This window comes from Scomber japonicus, chromosome 3 (genome assembly GCF_027409825.1).
Source record: "Scomber japonicus isolate fScoJap1 chromosome 3, fScoJap1.pri, whole genome shotgun sequence".
NCBI lineage: Eukaryota > Metazoa > Chordata > Actinopteri > Scombriformes > Scombridae > Scomber > Scomber japonicus.
This window is the reverse complement of record NC_070580.1, coordinates 9369497-9391395: the sequence shown is the minus strand read 5'-3', so window position 1 is coordinate 9391395 and position 21899 is coordinate 9369497. Positions and strand designations below refer to the sequence as shown.

General features: G+C 40.8%; 1 protein-coding gene across 1 annotated transcript in view; it reads right to left on the bottom strand.

Annotated features, from left to right (window-relative positions):
- frmd4ba (FERM domain containing 4Ba) overlaps window positions 1–19976 on the bottom strand; it is a 28470-nt gene extending 8494 nt beyond the window's left edge. Inside the window, exons 1-12 of the mRNA XM_053315757.1 lie at window positions 19908–19976; window positions 15234–15299; window positions 15036–15130; window positions 14746–14838; window positions 14316–14400; window positions 13074–13130; window positions 12686–12708; window positions 8101–8184; window positions 7249–7314; window positions 6759–6816; window positions 5588–5674; window positions 303–379 (exon numbers count right to left, since the gene is read on the bottom strand). Coding sequence (XP_053171732.1) covers window positions 303–379; window positions 5588–5674; window positions 6759–6816; window positions 7249–7314; window positions 8101–8184; window positions 12686–12708; window positions 13074–13130; window positions 14316–14400; window positions 14746–14838; window positions 15036–15130; window positions 15234–15299; window positions 19908–19961 — 845 coding nt within the window. The 5' untranslated portion in view covers window positions 19962–19976. The remainder of the gene's footprint in view (window positions 1–302; window positions 380–5587; window positions 5675–6758; window positions 6817–7248; window positions 7315–8100; window positions 8185–12685; window positions 12709–13073; window positions 13131–14315; window positions 14401–14745; window positions 14839–15035; window positions 15131–15233; window positions 15300–19907) is intronic.
- Between the last annotated feature and the right edge of the window lie 1923 nt (window positions 19977–21899).

Below are 21899 nucleotides of genomic sequence, written 5' to 3'. Positions count from 1 at the left end.
AAGTGGAGGTGCCACATTAAAGCATGTGTGAAGAGTGGAGCTTCTTTTAACAACCTTTGAAAGAAAAACCCCATTTGGCCCTTACACACAGCAGGAAAACACTCATTTAACAGACAGGTTAAAGCCATTAACACACTGTCCTAAATGGGGCCAGGGAGCCGCAGATGCCCTTCACAGTGTGCAAGGTGTAGGTTAAGGACATCTGTAGCAGGACAACTGCGGCTAAAATGGGAACACTTAAGAAAAATACAGGGGAAGGAGCTATTAAGATCAGTTTAGATACATTAAGTGGCTTCTCTAACCTGTGCGGGTCGTTCACTTCCACTGCGAATTTCTTCTCACGGAAATACAAATTCTCCAACTGCTTCCACTGAAACAACTGCGGAGAGAGAGAAAGAGACATTTCAGCATAGTGAGAGAGAGAGAGAGAGAGAGAGAGAGAGAGAGAGAGAGAGAGAGAGAGAGAGAGAGGGAGAGAGAGGGGTAGAAAGACATCACACACCGCTGAGTACACAAGCCAACACCGGACTATTGATACAAATGTGGATTTACAGTCCATAAACAGAAATGTCATGTGATACACAAACCACTGTAAGATACACCTCAGCCTCAATTTACTAGAAAAGCTAGAAGCTGCCAACAAAAATGGAATCAATCTCATTAAAAGACACAACAACATACCAGGGAGACAGGTATTAAAAAAAAATAACTGGCTTTGTTTCAGTCACAGATGCCTGCCTTTTTAGAGCATTTTTTTTTGGGTCAACTTGCAACATTAGCAGAAACAACTTAACAGCTGAAACAGTGAATGGAAGGGAGCTGAGCGGGGCACATTCAGTCAGTCAGGTGTAAGTTCGAGCTAACACAGGAGCAATTATAAATGCTGCTGCAACTGCGGGGGAGCAAAAAACTGTGCCAGGCGGCGGGCCAGCTTCTAATTTCATACTGCTGCTGCTGCTGAGAACAACAAGAGGCAGGACTTCTCTGTGTCAGAGAAACATCTGCTCCGCTCTGACACTGGGCTACACTACAACAGATCTGTGAACAATTCTTCCCTGCTTTTCTTTTTGGAGAAAAAAGAAAAAGAAAATACACTGCGCGACAGTGAGGTTGGATATGAATGTTAAGGAGAATTTATAAAGCACTTTCTCACCTGATACTGACCTAGAAGGTAACAACCTACATTCCTCTGAACTACTGAAGACCCATTTTCCTGTGCACTCATTGAGAAACTGTGCCTTAGGTGAGAAATCACAAGAAGCTAACTGGTAACACATATACACCAAGTGTGATTTATACTAAAAAACACAAGTGAAGCACAAAATTAAAGAGAGCACACAAGGAAAATAAAACATTAAAACCACCAGACTATTTAACACAGCTTGACAGGTACTATGTGGACACAATAGAAGACTTACTGTGAAGGGTGTTTTCTTTTCTTTTTTTTTCTAATAAAATCCCTGGTGAATTCTCTTGAGTTTGTATTGAATCCCTTTGACTTTAAGTTTCCCACAGGGCTAGAGCTTCCTCGAACAATACTGTCTCTTGTCTGTTCTCAGGGAGCCAGATAGGTGTTGCAAGAGTTTCAGCTGAGCTGGCCACGCCCCCTCTCACTCCCCCCCAGTCCCCCTCCCTGCTCTGACATCACGAACACCTCACGCAGCCTTCAAGGCTTTGAATCGGCTCTAGACTGCTCTCTCTCTTTCTCTCTCGGTCTGTCACCACTCACTTCCTTTACAGTCGGACCAGATGAACAGGTTGTACACAAGTAAATATGCTCGACCAGGTTTTTTTCCTTGTTTAAAAAAAGCATTTTAACTCTACTCCACTTCCCCTTACTGACAAGATAAGCCAACTTCTATCTGCACCCACTTTGAATACTCTACTTCTATCTAGGGAGCTCTCTGCTTTCCATATTGTAAATATAACACAATGCGCCGCTGTGTAGCTGCATCCACTCTTAAACCAACCCCCCCCCACCCAGGGCAAACATGTCAGGAATCTGTTACTATGGTCTAATCATTAATAGCAGGGGCCCTCTTTGCTTTCATGTGGCAAGGGCCATTTAACCTACCAGCCAACAGGAAACACTAAAGCAACAATCAGACCACCGCCGAGTTTCACGTTACACATTTATTACACATTTAATCTATTTATTCATAGGCTTTTACAGGATGCTTCCACTCTGCATAGATTTTAAATGTAGAAACATATTTTATCATCCATGAAGACACTGAATGATGATTGTGGGCATGCAGCTCCAGTCAATACCGCATTACAGTGAAATGAAGAGCACGGTACTTAATGGGAACAATGGGAACCAGCCAGCAAGATGCTCCCAAAAGAAAAAAGAAAAAAAGAAGCTCATGTCATTGTGTAGGAGAACCCCCACACCAATTCACACCCCTTGGTTACTATCACTTTAGCAGCATTAACTTTGTAGCGATAGATAACAATTGTCTGTGCATTAACCACACACTTTCACTGGTTGGTTTATCCTATTACAGAAACTCCACACCTGTGTGCCAGGAGCTGGATTAAACTAATGTGGGACTCACTACTGTGACTGCGGCTGAAGCCAAAATATGTCAAAGATGTGACACACCCCAAACTCCACAAACAGACTGCAACAAGTATTCTTAAGAGGCAGCGGTCCAAGGAATTGTTCAGCTTGACACATTTTGCATTTATGTGAAAAAAGCAACTCATAAATACAACTCTTATATAAGTAATTAAACAGTGCAAAGATGCATTAGCGTACTCTTTATACTCTTTATTTAGTGCACACGCAGAATTTCTGTCTCTTCAGTATTTACATCTCCTTCGCTGTTGCCAAACGTCTCGTAACAGGCATGTGGAAGTGTGCCAGACATGCCTGTGGCTTTCAGATGGGATGAGCCTGTTCAGATCCAGCTCACACCCACAACCCAGGGACCCCCAGGGCCACGTGTCCGCAAATCATACTTGGATGAAAATGTGTCACGGGCCCTGACTCACACGCATGTAACAGAAAAAGATCCGCTCTGCCCCTTTGCATACCACGTCACACACCAACACACACACATACAAATACCAGCTCTCACTGGTTGGCAACACTGTACGTTTCCACAATATGACACATTGATTAAAGTTGTGAAAAGCTGATGTGAGAAACAGCGGAAGGAGTGTCACATCTGAGGCCTGTTTGGTTTCATTATGGAGTGAGTTTAAGCATAATAAAAGTGATGTGGAGAAAGGATCTTTTCAGGTTTTATTTCAGCTTCCTTTTTTTTCTGGTTCAAATGCTTTAGACTTCATTCAAGCCTTTTCTTATCGTGTCACTATTACCCCAAAGCTGACAGTATGCCACCCATAATAAATAGATTTATTTTGGTTCTGCTGGCTCATCATATATATGGACCAGCATGTGGTCTTAAAGAGTGTCCTGTTACCGGCTGGGAGAGGGCCCAAGTGACACAGAAAGAGGCTGAGCAGTCTCCTGGTTTCAGTCTTGACTTGGTATCTGCTTCAGTCCCACCCATGTCCTAGAAACACATTTTTAGTCTGAGCACTGTTGGGATGCACCATTTATGTTGTTTATGATTTCAATTTTTTTGTCCTATTCAGATCTTTGCAATACATAATTTATGTCTTTCACCTATTTAAACATTGCTTACACTGTTAGGCAACAATTTTGATGTCTGAATCATTGTTTTAGTCATTCTCTAAGCATGTGAACCAAATATTTCCTAGCTCTAGCTTCTCAACTGTGACTATTTGATGCTTCTTTTAAATATACATGATAGTAAACTGAATATCTTTGGGTTTTGAACTATTGGCCTGAAAATCCTTTTTTATTGGACATATACTTTTCCCTGTTTTCTGACATTCTATAGACAAATGTTCCATCTTTAAAATAATATATAACTAAAAATGTATCTATATATGTTTAAGAAGTGCATAACTACTGACTGACCTCCCACCACTACCACCCCACTGAACCCAGCCCCCCAGCCCCTAAACAGATAATTGTTTTGTATTGTTTGATCAATTGTGTTCCCTCCAAGACACACATAGATTACCATAATGAATGCAGCATGCTGGGAGAGGCTGGGGATAGAACAAGGAGGGCTGGGCTGGGGTTTGAATACAAGGCCTGTGAACTAAGCACTATCAGTATTCACCAGATATAGAGGTCTCCCTTTAAGGCAGGAGGAAAAGTAGCCATGCACTTCCAATTATCGCAAAGAGCAACAAAAAAGGTCATTTAAAAAGGCAACTTTTTTTTCCAAACAACAGGAAACTCTTGTCAGGTTCTCATGTGACTTTTCCCTCCTTTTGTGGAGGAGTGATGAACCCTTCCAGTACCCCAGCACCCTTATTGCTGTCCCCTGACTCCAAACACACACACACCCAGCTGGCAGGGTGCCAACCCCAGTACCAGAGGCCTGCAGCTTCCCACAGGGCACAATAATTACACCTTCCACCAGGAGGCTAGAGGAGAGACGTGCCGTGGCTGTTCCCATTAATGTGTCGGTATTCAGTGTAACAGCACACCCTGCTATGTCAACAGGTTCCTGCCATACAACAATAGCTATGATGAGGGTAATGAAAGAGGCCTTGGAGAAATGCTCATTTGGGACACTATTATATAACACCTCTCAAACAAAAGGAGAGGGTGATCACAGACACTAGAGCACATACAAAGTGTAGTACAGGAGCAGGTTTTTTTTTTAATAAATCTACTACATCAGGCATTTGATGAGTCCTCTACTTTAATATCTACCATAAAAAGAACCATCTGATAGTTTAAGGAGCACACTTTTATCAGTTTTGAGAATGAAGGTAAATGTAACTTTAATACTGACTGATTAAAGTTACAAATGATAGAGGTATTTTAATGTATTTCTATAGCAATGATAAACTTCTAAAATCAATTCAACACTGTAGGTATGTGTGCATGTTCCCATTTAAACTATGTAAGCTGAGCTATTTAATAACCCCTCAGACAATTCATTCCACTGTTGCTAGCATTGGTTTGGTCCTTACAGTGTTTGCTCTTAAAGCTGCAGCCTTGACTGCACACCGCCCATGCTGATACTCCAAAAAGTGTTTTCCACATCTGTCTTCCTTTCTACTGACTGACATGGGAAAAGCGGGGTCTTAATTACACCTATTTACACTGTGGATGGATCATTAACCAGCTAACAAGAGGCGAGGGGGATGAAGGCTGCGTTTTCAACTGGCAATTACAGTATTTCAATGGAGCTGTAATAAAAAAAACTCTCAAAAAAACTTTAAAATGAAAAAAGGTTTTTTTAAAAAGTATTGTTTATGTGTAAAATGTCACTTTATAAGAAAACCAAGCCAAGCCGGGTTTATTTATAAAGCCCACACCCAAACTTAAGAGTCCCTGAGGGCTTCACAGTTTGTACAATATATGAAACCCTGAATCATTAGATCTGCGACATGGATAAGGAAAAACTACACACACACACACACACGCACACACAAAACATCAAAGAAGTGGTGGGAGTTTGCTTTGACAAAATAACACATCTCCAACAATTAAGCCAAATATAAAAGCTGTAAGAAAAGGTCAACTCACCTTTCTTGGTTTCAGCTTATCCTGTAAATCGTACTGGCCGATGCCTTTGTAGCTGACTCCGAGCCACCACGGTATTCCCTGTTTGTCCTGCAATGAAAGCATAAACACACCACACCACCGCCGCTCATTAGGGGGTTTAGCTTTATTGGTGGTAGCTTGGAAAGAAAAAAAAAAAACAAAAAAGAAAGAAAAGGTGCCTGTTACCAAAGCAATTGCCCCATTAGGCTCACAGGAATAGCACCGCAAGTAGAGATCAAATGCGTTAAATGCCTTAAAATCTCTGCGAGCCCCGACTGAGTCATTTTAACGCCGCTGTTTGATCTCTTCAGACACCTTGATTTAATGGGGTTTAGTAGGAAAGGTCGGTGGATGAGAGGAAAAGCAGGGAAAGTTTGGAGGAATCGCTTAAAATGTGGTGAACTAAACATGCGATGCAATAGTTTTAGTTTATTGGATTCTTGACTTTATTCCTTTGACTTAGAAAAAGTGGAATTTTATACAGAGACAGTTTGTTTTATTATCTTAACCCACCCAAGTAAGCAGATCATTATTGTGTCTCTCTAACAGTGTTCCAAATGAACTTGAGGCTTCTGGTAGATGAATAAAATCCTAATTTTTAATTAGCCGAAATAATAAATTGCCTTTTTTGTGTCACATATACATTCATTTTAGTATATTTAATTGAGATAATTAAATAGCTATTTAATTAACTGTAGCTAGCAGCAGAGTGGCAGCAAGTGACTGCAAATAGCTGATGTCCCATACGATAAACAGTGCTATGAAACTAGCAACGTTCAAGATGGTCTGTGGCTGGCGTTCCTAAAGTTTCGTGGCACTGTTTAAATATGTGTAAAAAAATGTACCTGCACTACATTAGGGACCAACATGAGTAATTTCCTTAGAGCCATGATGCCAGATATTTTATTTTGGCAAGATTTACTCAGAAAACATAAAATCTATCTGAATTTACCCGCTTACAAATGTTTCTTCTCTAGCTGCAGCCCAGATTTAAACATAATCCAAACATCAAACGACCAGAATAGGGTTAGATTGAGGTATTAGATTAGATGCAGGAAAAAGAAATGAAGACAGCATGTTAACAGAAGCGTGTCCAGAGGTTAAGCTACTGTATGACTCGGGGGGCGGGTGGGTGGGGGGGCAGTGCTGTTACCTTCACTTGGTAATAATGGACTCCATATGTCGGCAGGGACTCCACCAGGGCCAGATACCTTTGGAGAAAGAGGAATAGGTTAACGGGAATTCACCCACTTACACTTCATCACTGTCAACTGGTGGCTGTTGTACAACGGACAGAGTGGGATTTAAGCTGCTGGTCATTGAGAAGCCAAAGTCATTTGCGGTGACAAGCTGATCGATTTGCTTCAGGGCTGTGACGGAGGGAGGGAGAGTCCATTGATCAATTCAAGGGCACAAATCACCCCGACCGAAAACGACCCAGGGTTCACTCTGAGTTACAGTCCGGGGAAAAAACACAGTAGAGGACTGACACCTGCCTACTAAGAGCACCTCCTTTAATTAACGACACATTCTGGTATGGTGACAGCCACCACAGTGCAGACACATGAGCTTAACATGCACGAGGAACACGTTTAAAAAAACTGTTAAATCACATAGATACTGTATTTGATTTCATAACTTACTGCACGATGGCTTTTCCTCTGGTCAGTCCCTTCAGCTTCTTGTAATGTTCAATCACTTTGTCTTCACTGCAAATGGAAAGATAAAACATTCAATGAATAATCCATCGAGTGTTACACATTCCAGCCGCAGAGGGATTGAGAGAGGGTCCTTTCTTTTTTAACACACATTCTGCCTGCTCATGCAGAAAATGCAGTCTGGCCTACTGGCCTGCTGATGGCTTTCATCTACCTCTCCTGCAAATGCATCCCATTTACTTCCCATTGCAATCATCCCTCCTAATAGCATAGTGAGACACAGTGCGAACTCACTGCAGCTTAACAGTCAGAAACAGTGAGAGAGACGCAGACATGCATGTGCTTATAAAATTCATCATTTTAATTTGGATATTAAACTGAGTCTGGCCGCTTCTTCAAGAGGCTGCAGCAGCCTCAGATGACCATTAAGCCAGAAGGGGGAGGGGGAGGAGGCAGGCAGAGGTGGGTTGTAAAGACAGACAGTCAGCACCTCCCCATGCTCTCTCAGGGCTAATGGGCAAATGTAATTAACGCAACCTTGGCGTTAATTAGTCACAGTCAAAAGCAAAAACCATAACCATCTGCTGAGCGGCGTGCACCTTATCGCCCAAAACTGTTCTTCTTCAGAGGAAAATGAGCAGTTTTGTACGTCCAGGTGGTAGAGGCCGTCTGACAGCTGAGTTGTTAGCATTCACAGTGGAGGAAGGGCTGTAGAATTGGTTGAACCGCAAGTATCTACAAGGCTGTGTGTGTGATCCCTGTAGACTGACCCTCCCACCCCTTTACTCTCATGCATTTTGTGGTTTTCAACAGACCTCAACAGCTCAGATAGCTTACCAGTAATTGAGAGACGGGTGCTCCCTCAGTACTCGAGTGGGCAGGACTGGGAGCTGCTTCAGGTCTGATCTGGCACTCTCAGCACTGTAAAGAGAAAATCATACCTCAATATTAATATCTATCTATCTATCTATCTATCTATCTAGAAATACATTTATTCACTATAACAGACTTGTTTTTTAGAGCTGTTTTGATTGAGGACATATCCTTTGAGCTGGGAGAGACACACCGAGGCACCCAAATTACCCCGCTGACTGATGAGAGGCGCGTTATTATGATGTAATTACTAGCTCTCTCGTACACAAGAATCTCTGTATTCAGAAATCTCAAAAGATCCTTTTATGACCTTAAAAAGAGGAGCTCTCTGGGCCTCGGGCGAGTGCAACCTAAGGAAAGTTAAGGTAAATGTTTACACAAGAAATCTCAAGCTCAAAAGGTCCAAACTGTGTAGAGAACTTTTTCTCCACATGTTTTGTGCTTTCACAGTGTGGTTTCAATTTCTGTTTAAAGCATGATAGCAATAATTCATGTTTGCGAACCTTTAGAAAAAGGTGCACGGTCGGGGATATTGTTTTCATCTTTTTTATCTACAGTATAAAGAGTGGTACAGCGTGCCAAGACTAAACTCTACTTTCACTCATGTCTTGCCAGGCTTCATTTATAAAAGCTCATGGAGGGCCTTTAAGTCATAGAGAGCCTTTTAAGGGGCTTGGCAAGGAATCTTTTTAGAAAATATCAAAGTAATTTCATGCAGGTTCTCATGCACTTAGCAGTTTCTATGTACTGTGGGCAAACTACTGTGTATTGATTCACCTTCACAGATTAGCCACTGATCACACCACAACAGATGCAACAGGTAGAGGATCTCTCGCCCGCAACCTCTGCCAAAAATGTCAAGTGGAGGCTTGGAGTGTTGTAATAAACAGAGGCCGACCGTGTTATCTCAACAGACAAACTGTGGTGTGTGACACTGTCAAGGCCTGTGATAGTGAACGATGAGTCACTTCAGCATCATGTAGGAGGGAGCACTGGGTCTACGTTTTTTTTTTCGCCGGACAAAAAAGGGCTCCGGCCAGTTCAGTGGGGACCCGAACAAAAGCCATTCACAAGCACTTGGCAGCCTCTGCCTGTGTTGAAAAGTATTGTACGAGCCCCAGCACTGTTACAAAACAGCCCACGGCCTCTCAGATGGGACTCAAACGTGTAGGTCAGGCTGTATGTCATACAACCTATTAGAACATCATCAGCTATTGTACCAGCTTTAACAAACACTTCAACATAAAAAATAAAGATGCTTTTAGGCTAATAGCCATTTGACCTTAAGTCGACTTTGCTGAATGTCACTTTGTCTCTTCTTCTTTAAACAATAATGGAATTTAACAGCCATCGACATGGTAGGTCAGAGCCATAATGATCCAGTTATGTGAACCAGCTTACTAAACAAAAACAAGGGTTGAGCCTCAGCAAGGGCAGAGGCACTTGAATCACTCTTCTCTGTAGTTACATCTCCTGGGTTGACTGGGTTTTGCTGCCACGGCACTTCACCGCGTGTTTGATGGCATACATTTTATGGGGAGCTGGGGCCTGGCGTTGTCGAGGTGATCTACTCCGCAGCCTGTGCTGCCCTGTCAGCAATCTGGAATTCATTACTACGTCTGTTATCTCCCCGCAGCCAGCAGCGTGGGGGCAATTCCTACACCCGGTACAGCCCAGCCTGGCTCAGCCTACCCAGTATGGGAGAGATAATACTCATGTGTCAGCTATTCCAGTGGGCTGAGACGTGGTGACTGTGGAGGGAGCACAATGAGAGAGCCTGTTGCTGTGAATCAACCACTAACTACAGACTACACCTGCAAATAGAAATGAGGACTAAAACTGTCTGTGTGTAATACTGGTCTATGGGTGGCACAATTAAAACAATTGCCATTGTGTTAATCTAGCTAATTTTAATTACTAATACTTAATATATAGTGGTATAAAAGCCTGAAGCCCACTTTTAAAGCTGATTACAACTGTGCGAGAAAAATCCCCCTCAGTTACGCTTGAACTGTTAAAGACAGCTAATTAAAGACATCAGTAAATCTTGTGATTTCCTACGTTTCCCACAAGCTCTTTCATCAACTCCCAGACAACAGTTGTAACTTGTTGCATTGAGCTATGGATTATACCTGCGGGTGGTGAGACAAATAGCAGTACTGTGTGAAACTGTGCAGTAAGAACAAGTATTTTTAAATAGTAACTCAGCAAAGGAAATTCTGGTACAGTACGAGTACAATGTGAAACCTGATGGTGCATTAATTCAATGCTCAACGGGGGGTTGGCCCACACCACCACAATAACACGACCACAGTGAGTCCTCCCGACGCCAAGTTGTCTACCATTGGACAGTGGGTCTGGCTCATCCCTCTTAAGGCAGCTGGCTGTCGGAGGAGGAGGTCTCCCTAAACTCCTCCACAGCTAATCTCACAGCTCCAGGCCCTTCGCTGATACAGTGAGGAGGAGACACATTTATATTATATGCTTTATGAGGGGATTTACTGGGCCTGTTCTTTCAAAGAAGTAGAAATAAAGGACATAGCTGACAGGAAAGAGAAATACTGCCACTGGACAGTGAGGAGGAGTAGGAGGAAGATGGGGGGGTGGTTCACCTCTAAAATAATAGCTCCAGAAATCAGAGCCAGTGCTATCCTCAAGTAAAAGAACTTTGAGAAACACAACTTTATTTAGACATTTTCAACACCTTTCCCGCCAGAAACGCTTTAAATGAGACAAAACTAATGCTTAACCCCAACATACTATTTGGGTCAAATTTTATCCCATTTCCCATGAATTGAATAAAAATGCTCTAAAAAACACCTTTTTAAGCCTGAAATTGTATCACTATTCATTGGCTCAGAATGTACAAAAATGGAAATATTTCGAAAGTGATTTATTTGTGTACAGCTAGTACACCTCTTTGCATATAGACAGTGTTCAAGGTCAGTATTGATTGATGGTTTTATTGGAACCATTCAAATGTGTTGCATCATTCACCTTCAATAAAGTAATATAAATATTTATGGCATTTATGATGTCTTGATTCAGACAACAGAAGACCATAATAGGGGGTGATTGTGAATGTGTTTTCCTAAAACCTAAAAAAACCCCACTCTCTCTGCTCTCTGAAGCATTAACAAAGGATCAATCAACCATTTAGACAAGACTGATAAGATATCTATAGGTGCAATATACATCTGTGGTTCAAAATTCGGTATAGTGTCTAATTATAAAGGAATATGAACAGTATGTAAGGGTTAAAGACGGAATGATTTGGACACAGTCCCATCCTCACTGATTTTTTGGCAGGTTCTCTTTTATTGTGCTTTCAAAGTGAGGACAAAGTACAGCCCATCCCTACACCCACATGGGCTAAAAGTTCAGGCTCCATGCTAAACTTCAAGATAAAGTAGTTTTAAATCAAAACACTGAGGCATACATCTGTACTGTGGAGGTAACTGAGCACAAACAGATGCAACCAAGTTTCTCTTTTTTCTTCATTGTTTTTGCAAGAAAACAAAGGCAATGGGGTCAAACTGCATTTTCAGCATTGCATATATCACTAGGTGCATTCAGACCATGCACACACAATTCCTTACAGAGCACAAATCTTTGTGTTCACTATAATGGACAGAGGCCTTTAGAGGCAAAGCATTGGACAGCACACAGGTTCTGCTGCTTCATCCTGCTCAGCCACACACTCTGACAGAGCAGTGTTTGCTGATTGCAGCCAATGCCCTTCACTCCTACAGCCGGCAAAAAAAAAAAAAATCTTATCTAGCAGGTCAAGCCTCTGAGGCCCACTATGAAAACATTAGCATGCAGATTATGGAGGTTTCGTACAAAATCTCCTAGCAGTGTCATCAACCAAATCACGTACACGGTGTTCATGTACTTGTGTTTGTGTGTGTGTGTCAGGGTATATGACGTTTATTATGAGATGATGCAATCACAAAATGTCAGAAAGAGCAGCCTTTGTTAAGCAGTGTTGTAATTATAAACACATTGCATCTGCCTTCACAGACAACAGCGGGACAAAGGAACTGGAGTGTTGTGCAGAGTTTGGGCCATGTGGATGGCAGCGAGCCAGCCCAGGGTTCAGGTCAATGTCACAAGAACAAATTCAAGGGAATTATTAACTGAGGGAAGTCCAGCGTAAAATCAAAATCTGAGCCGGTCAAGTTGAATATTAACAGACTGCTGAGCGCTGACCAAACAACTTGGAAAACTAAACCCTACTTCCGTGTCAGAGTACAGCAACAAACAATTCAGACTGCACAGTGATTAACTGCAGATTTTTAATGTATGTAAGTTTAGGTATGTTTATGGTTAAGTGGACACACGCAGCAATGTGTGATGATAGCAAAAAGAAAGAAACGTGTTGTAGCAGAGCATTCAATGAAATTACCATTTCCCCATAGCAAATTTAAGGTATTTTGCTCACTCAATGCTATAAAGACACTGTGTTTAAACTTTTTTTTTTTTTTTTTTTTTTTTTTTTTTTTACATTTCTTTTACTAAGGGCTTAAATATTGAAAAAAAGTCTTACCTTTTATAATCTCCTTTGGCCTCCTTAAAAAAGAACAATAATGCAGTTAGTAAAGGCGTTATAAGAAAAACATTAAACTCCTATATTGGCCAGTGCATTGATGTCATACAACCTGCAAACACTGCACAAAGCTACCATTAAACACCATTAGCTGAGTTAAATTCAGTTTGACTCCGTCTTAATTTCTCTACAAACTCAATATACCCACTGCCTCAACTAGTAAGCAGTATTAATATCAAACGGTCAATTTCTGTTAAGTTACGAAGCTAAGACCAAACTTGAAGAGACAAATGATTTCAACCGTTGCGTGTCCCGACCATCTTCATTCACATTTTGGGCGAGTGACAACATTTTTAGTCTTGAAAGCCTGCGACAAGCTTTTTCTTACCTGCAATGCGAATGCGGCTAACTTGAACACATTTTCGCTCTCCACCTCGATGGTTTCCTGTTGTACATATTAAGAAAAATAACAGGGATTTTTAAAATTTCCACACACAAAAAGTCCAGTCTGCCCGAAACACTTGACTTAAGAGAAAATCTCCCTGTCCCGTACCTCGGTCCCACCGTTACCGACTGAACCACTGCTACAAGCACAATACTGTGTTTAAAAAACATGAAAAGAGTACTTTGTCGTTTTTAAACACAGTAAGTGTCCTGACTGTTTTCCATAGAGCATTACACACAGACTGGAGCATAGAAAGCCGAACCTGACTGTCCCGTCTAAGGTTGCGCCTCCCCCCCCTTTGGTAAAATGGTACGGTCCAAAGCAGGTTCAACAGTCTCCGTCTCCCATGGTGACCAGTCCGCTATCCCCGCGAAAAAAAAACTGCACTGCATCGTTTGATTACGTGGTGCATTCAGGTGCTCCTCGTATGGTTCAAAATCTCCTACTATTTTTTCAATTTGACCGACTGTTTTAATGTTACAAGAAACACAGGTCCTATTACAATACTCATGTTGAATTAATTCTAAGCAACTACATTAAAGAATCATAAAACAAAGTAATTAACTTTGCCTAATATGTACAATGTCCAACAGCACATGAAAGCAGCATTCTGAGTACCTGACCTCAGTGACATGCAGCAGTATGATCTTTAACGATGTAAATGTAAAGGATTTAGAGTACAGATCATTATTTCCCAAATTAATCGAGTAACAGAAAAGTTTTTACACATTTTATGCATGCACAATAATTCAGCGTAAAGATGGCGTCAAAATAATATGTGGAAAGGACAAACTGTAGGATTTTAGTAGTATGATATTTATGCTGTTTGCTAAAGCAATTGATATTTTAAACTGTTGTTTGAGTAAATGTAATGTAAAAATATAATATGGGCCTTACCACAGAGTTCCACTAGGTTAGTTTTGTATGTACAACAATGTGTGCACAGCATGTCACCTGACCATCTGACTAAGATCTGAGGGATTTCAGCTGAATTAAATCTGATTTCCTAGGAATCTTGAGTTATGTTGGTAACAATAAAGAATGATGACAGATCAATAGTAAGATTAGATTAGGCTTGGCATATCCTGAGAGTGTAACCTAATGACATTCCAAACCTGGTTACTGGGTTTAATAAATAGATGTATGAGACATACTTTTATAAATTAAAAAAATTAAATTACTTACATTAAACACTAAAGATTTTGCATTCAGGAAGAACAGCTCCACTGTTGTGTTCTCTTTTAAGAAGGTGATCTTCTCAATGTAAAACCTGAAAAAAGTTTATTTTTGGTCACACAACTTCATTTGAAACAGAATATCAATGCATTCTATGAGTGCCTCTGCATAACCCATATGCTGTATCATATTCAATCTGATGATATTATTTGGCAGTCACAAAACTGGATTTAAAATGTGTTACATGAGTGCCACCTGCTGGTCAACACCTGCATTGGTTTGGCTGCAATGTTAAGTCCTACAAAATGAGCTGCTGTTATTCACAACTCAGTATGTAACATGTAAAACATGTTTACACTGCTAGTCATTATAGGATAATGCTTCTGGTAAGCACACTAGTATTCTGCATTTGGCAAGCATTTGCAGTGAGAGCACTCACCTCACAAGAAACTTGAGCTCCAAAGGATCTGAAGTCTTGGAGAAGTCATGATCAAGGACTTTACGATCCAGCTGGAGCCAGTTATTCTGGCCACTGAGCAGGGATAAAAGAATGAATCATATGTTGGAATACTGCTGTCTAAATTATTTTATGTCTTTCTTTTTTTTGTTCCTAATGAGGATTAAATCAACCAAAGTCTGAAGTTAAAATAGAATAAAGCACACACACAATTCTAGGCTGATGGCTTTATTTTCACTTTAAATATGTAATATGTTGACAAATGCACGTACGTGTCATCTATGAAGCATAGTCCGAAGTATTCTTTCTCCTTCAGGTTAAAATGTGATGCCACCAAATCCAGCAGGTCCCGGGATAAAAGCTTGGGCTGAGAGGCGAAAATACAGTTCAGTTCAGGTCATTTGTAAAGTTACTCAGACTGAATGTTACATATTTTGTAACTAAGGGGGCGAGAAGAAAATGTCCTGTACCTGAACCAGCAGCTCTAGCTTCCTGCCATCGAGGAGGTGAACCTGGCACAGACGGCCCTCTGTCATCTGGAAAAAGAAAGAAAACATGAGACATGATAGCTCCTGCAACACAGTGTCATCATTACAAAAACAGTTCCATCTCCACCCGTATTTCTCCACTCAGACCCATTCTTTGACGTTTTTAGCTCTGGGATTTTTGGGGAGTTGAACAGTGAGTCAGCTCAATATCATGCTTGTTTTTGTGCTGAATGAATAGGTAAAAAGAGCCTCCGGGCAAGTGTCCAAATGGGATGCTCACTCCAACTGATCAAATACATTGCAAGATCGGCATCCTTAGTTTGATTGTTTAAGGTTTAAAAAAGTGCAGCCGTGAGACATTTCAGCCGTAAACCCTCTCTTTATAAGTGCATAGTGAATCTTAAACAGAGTCTGAGGTTCTTTGGCTCATACGGTTCCACTTTTTCACCCACATATCCTTCCACTGCATCAACACTGGTCTAATGAAAATCCCTGAAATGTCAACATCCCACGTTTTCCTCTCCTGTAAAGAAACAGAAGTGAAGGACAATGACGTCCTAGTCGGTAGTTTAATTGAATTCCCACTCTTTTGTTTACAATGAATGGTTTTAAGATTAATTATGTTGCAGTCAGCAGAACTGCTTTCAGTGCAGCACAAGATAGAATATTATTATTGTATGGGGATGAAGCCATATTCAGTCAGTCATATTTCATTGTCTGAAGCTGTTTCCAACATTCAGGCATTTTACAATGTTTTTGAATTCCTTTGTACGTTATACCCATATTGCCCACCTTTATATTTGTTGTTCAGTCAGTCCTTTAGTAGGTCATGTAATTCTGATGTTAAAATAATGATTCACAGTTGCTTTCTTGAGAGAGAACTCTTGGCAAGAAAGATTATAAGAATATTTCTCAAAATGTTGAACTATTCCTTTAACATAAGGGGACTATTGCATTTAACTTGCTGTATTGGCCATAGATGACCGTATAACAGCTACAATGGCCAGCAACAGTAGCAGAGTAGATATATGAAGTAATCAAATTGACACAATAATTAGCAGTTACACAGCATCTGTCTACAGTTTGCTAACATTAGTCACTATAAGATACTTCATGTCAAAATCAGGCTGTAGTAGCAAAACCCCTGAGAGTACTGAACAGATCAAGGATGTGTTATATTACTAATAAATCCAACTTTTCATATGTGGGAAGATGCATCTCCTAAATGGTACAGTCTCACAAGCATGGGGTCATTTACCAACCCAAATCCACATACATGGATAGGGCTCACAAAATCTCCACATAAAGGTAAGGTTCAATATCAAAACCGGTGAATAAATCCACATACTTAAAGGTGCAGTGTGCAAGATGAAAAACATGACAGGCCATCTATAGAGCTTCTGTTTGGTTAGTCCATTCTGGGCTACTGTAGAAACATGATACAGTAACATGGCAGGGTCCGTGGAAGAAAATCCAATATAAAGGGCTCATTCTAAGAAAATGAAATACAACTATTCTTATTTTTATGGCATTATACACTGATTAATATGTACTTCCTATACTTGGAGCTAGAGCCAATCTCAGCTGACATTGTGCAAGAGATGGAGATACACCCTTAACCAGGTTGCCAGTTAATCAACGGGAGCCCTCTTGCTGTGTGGTGACAGTGCTAACCACTACGCCACCATGTTGTCCCAAACATGCCTATGAACATTATATTGCTGTATGTTTAAAGCCATTATATGAATTTAAAAAATTGTGACTTTGGAGCCCCCCAGTGGCAGTGTAAAAGACGCACAGTGGTAGACAGCAGTGTATTGCGGTACCCCAGACTGGGCTGAAAGCAGCCATTCTTAACGGTTTGAATTTTTAACAAACAACACACTTATTCCATCAGAAGAATTAGAAAGACACACAATCACATTAAAATTCAACAAATGGGCTTTGATGCATTAAAAGTATAATTCTTAATGTCCAGGGAATAAACTCATCTTGCGCATGCTATAAAAAAGCTACTTTCCTTTTCCAGTCTGTGAATCTACAGTATTCATTTGTTTAGGTTGTAACAGTAACAGCATTTGTATACAGCCTGATCGCTGTAACACATGGGGAGAACCTCAATGCTAAGACTGAACTGACTGAATGTTATGTGCTGCCCAGGAATGTATCCAGGACTTGCTTTATTTCTGTGACTTTAGTGAAAAACATGTGGCATCCAACTGCTTGGCCTCTGTGGTGGAAATTGAGGGTCGAGTTGACGTCCAGTCAGGGCGGGAAGACGCCTTCTGGCGTGGTGTTAAACTTCAGTCTACCAGGACATATTGTTCTCTGCACCACAACAGAGCTGTCATTTCACTTTTATACTGAACATGCCACTTTTCCACTATGTTGTTTTTCACCGCCCTAAACCTCAGTGAGATTTACGGGTCTGTGGGCAGAGCTGCTGTACTTCACAACAAAGGGTTTTTATATGCTGTCACGCTAACTTGTTATTATGCTAACTTTTTGCTCTGAAGTTTTCGATTGTCTACCATACTCACTCCTTCAAATGTATTTCTAAGTATTGATGTGAGCTGCACAGCGGGATGTAATGTAATGTTAAGCTCCATATCTCAGTGGTCCAGAAGTGGTAAGATTCTGTGTCACTTACACAAACCTCAATGAAAACCATACCTACAGTATATTTGTCTTATTAGGAAAAATAATTGTTGCTATTCATTGCACATTGTACCATTGTTCAATCAGAGCTTATTCACTATGGTAACCCTTTTTGAATTGTTGCGGCTGTCCTGGGTACAATCCTTCTGAGGCTTCATCTATCAATGTTGCATTGTTTCAGAGCAATGACATCAAAACATGGACAAAGGCCTTTAGTTAGCAATCTAATTTCAAACTCACAGCTAGCTACAACCCCTCAATTTCAGATTTACCTTTCAATGTGATGTGATTTTAGTCTTTCTGTCTTAATACTTCATAAATATTGAACAAATTCCCATAAACACTCCCTATAAACATGTGTAATGTATCATTTGATAAAGGTATACTATATTAACAACTGCATCACCTACCTCCACATCATTAACAACACTAGAAAAGCTTTTCAAAGACAATACTATCCTGAGAAATAAATAAATAAATGAGGGCTGACAGTGATCACTGGCCTCCGTCCAGCTGAAAAGAGGACCTGAGCTTCAGAGCGAGGTCCCTGATGATAAAAAGGGAGGTCAGGACTGTGTCAGGGAGGTCATCCCCCTGAAGCCCTGTCATTATGGGCATGGAGCCCCAACGTTGTTCTCTTCACACGACCTTCAGCCACTGACCTGCTGAGGCTGAGCTGGGCACACCCTACAGCTCAGACCAGGTCTACAGATCCACCACTTCACCCGTTCAGCCTAGGAAACCAAATGCTGGGTGGAGCGGTTATAAAATACTCGTATAAACTGTGGTGGAAAGTAATTAAATTATTAAACTAATTTAACTTGAGTATTTCCATTTTATGCTACATAATACTCCATAATACTACTTATTAAATGGTTTTATTCCACCACATTTATTTAACAGCTATTGTCACTTACTTTTTAAATGAAGATTTTACATACAATCAGTTTATAAAATATGAAACACTGTTAGATTCAAAGCTCCACCTCAACTAACCTCAACTTTAAAGTACTACAAACATGTTAAAGCATCAGTTACAACGATCTGACATTTACGGCCATTTTATATACTTAAATGTAAGTAAAAATGTGAATGCAAGATGTATTCTTATATTGTGAAAACTTCTTTGACTCCTGTGTAAATAGCATATGTGATTCTGAAGGAGGAAAACATTATTCCAGTATGTTGGTTGAAAATGAAAGGGATCTGTACTTGTGTTATTTCTGAGAACTCTTTTAAACAGGAAACGAGAAACTCAGAGGTTTAAAGAGTGTTTGCGTTTCTAAAAGGTGACGCAGAGAGAAATTTCTGTTGGTAAACCTGAAACAGAAATCTCAATATTTAAATTTTTCTTTTGTTAATGCCATATTATGCAGGGCAATGACATCAAAACAAAGTTTTTAAGACCTTGAATCTATCGTAGTAATCTAAATGTAAATTGGTTGTGGAAAGCAGTTAACCTACACAGGCCTGATATAAATGCCATCTATCAAAAAGTCACTTTCACATGGCAGCATGCTGAGAAACAGCAAAAAAGAGGAAGCTGATCACTTTCAAGTTCACACACAGAACATGATGTGTGAACCACACAGGCAGCGCTCAGGTGTACCAGCAACAGTGCATTTCAAAGACTTTCAACTTTGAAAGCTCCCCTCTTCAGCCAGACAGTGAGATCAAAAGGCTGGTCATGCTGCTTTCTAATGACTGCCATATGTGCCAGGAGAGAGACCCTTGTTAAAAAAAAAAAAAAAGAGGCTTTGTGACTCACCAAGAAACAGCCTGCGCCTTCACCACGCGTTCACACAAATAAACACATGCATACACTAATGAGCAAGTTGAGAAAAAAAGACTGACTCACTAACCCTGAGTTTGGAGGAAAGTTGAAAGGAAATTATGGGTAATATAAACTATAAAAATACAATGAATAATTAAGGAAATCCATCTGACAAGGAGTAATTAATTGCATATGCTGCCAATAACATTAAAGAGCTGCCATACCTGGTAGCATTTTCCAATCCTGAACCAGGCTTCTAGCAAGCGTCTGCATGGCATCAGCCCGCGATTATACCACCTCCTCAAGGTCTGATGTGCCAAGCTCCAGATGAGCTGGCTGCCCGATGCCACCAGGTCCTCCATTCCACGAATGATACGCACAGCCATGACTGACTGTCTTTTCTCCGTGACGGCCAGTGTCTACTTCTACTGATGTCACCTCACAGATTGACAGAAGCAGGAGAAGAGATGATCTGCGGGTCACTTTGGTTCGTTTCACTCTCAGAGAGCAACAATTGAAAGGAGCATCTACCCTCCAGCACAAGCACACATAGTGTACTATGTCTCCCCAGCTGATGTAATGTCAGCGAGAGTCGAGAGAGGCTGGAGTGGAGTAGCGTGCCTCAGGCTTGGTCCTGGGCCCTGGTCCAAAACACTGCCTCATAGAGTGCAGGGGAGGGCAGGACAGAACCATGAGGCCCCTGCTGCAGAGGCTCCGTCTCCCCATCCATATAAACACACTTGTATACAAATACAACGAAACAAGCGCCGGCTGGCCACTCCACCCCTCGACTCATAAATACTTTCCTCTGTGACTCACAGTAGTATAAACGGTAAAAATATTTAGATTTGCTGATCCAATCTGTGATTTTGATGCTAAACTAAGGCAGATGACTTCACCATATCATATATTGTTTAATTTCAGCATGTATTTCAACTTCATTGTGTAAAGAAGGGAGTGGGAATTGTCTGTCACTTTGTCTGGGATGCAGGAGCAATTTCCTGAGGAGACCAGACATCTCCACCCATTATATTCTACAGGAGCGCTAAAAATAATGGGTCTGGGTTTGGAGCAGCAGGGATGGTGGAACTGACAGGGCAAAACTAAAAGTGAAACTGTGGGAGGAGAAAAAACAATTGAAAAGGCTTTGATGTACAAATTTTGGAGGAAATGCAATTGTGACTCACTACCAGATGTCTCCCTTTGTACAGCTGTGATTAATCAGCAAATGTCGCACACAAGCCGCACACCTGACTCAAATAAACAAGGCAGGAAGAACACTGAGAAAGGCAATACAGGAGGGAAAGGAGAGATGGAACAGCTCTCGGCGGCGGCGTGTTGCAGTTCATCTGGAAACAATATCCTGCTGTTTGTTTATGTGACCCCGGTTTCCAAGAACGCTTAAGTGTCCACAGTCAACACAGTACTGTTTCATTGAGCATGATCAGCGTAATTGTCTCAGAGCAAGCGCACCGTGACCTCTAAATCTGCTGTAATATCACGAGGGGGGAAAGGATACAGACGAAAGGTTAGAGAGGCAGACCTGCTACTGAAGAACATGTTAATAATTCCTCAAAACATAGCAACAAAAGTAAATAAATGAGTGATTCTGTTTTCTGCTTCATTGACTATTATCAAGGAGACCAGAGGAGCCACTGAAACAATTATAGCAGGTATAGAAACTTCTTACTTAGAATTTATGTGTTCTCCCATTCTATATTACACAGACAAATAACAAACAAAAAGTCTTCAGATGCAGATTCAGGATTGGCCATGCATCTAATTGCTTTAGCGCGTGCAGTTATGCATGTAAGTGTAAATCCGCTCTGAAGCATACATGATGGAAATAAACATCTAAATTACTGCATCTATGCAGGCAGTGAACTGATTGTGCTGAGCAGCTGTGACATCGGGCTTTTATGGAAAATGGGATTATGTGCAATATATAAAAGAAGAATATGAGAATGTGTATACCTAAATCAGGTCCCTGTTTTCTTAAAGGAGTAGTTAGACATTTTAGGAATTGTGCTTATTCTCTTTCTTGGTGAGAGTTCGATAAGAAGATCAATACTGCTCTCAGACTCCAGGAAGTCCTTGCTCCCTTCCAAGAAGTCGACCAGCACATAACCCCTGGTAAAACTTCATCTTTACACTTTTTGTACAAATTCAACAAGATAAAATGTTTTAATAAGAACCCTTAAGAGGTAGATAATGCT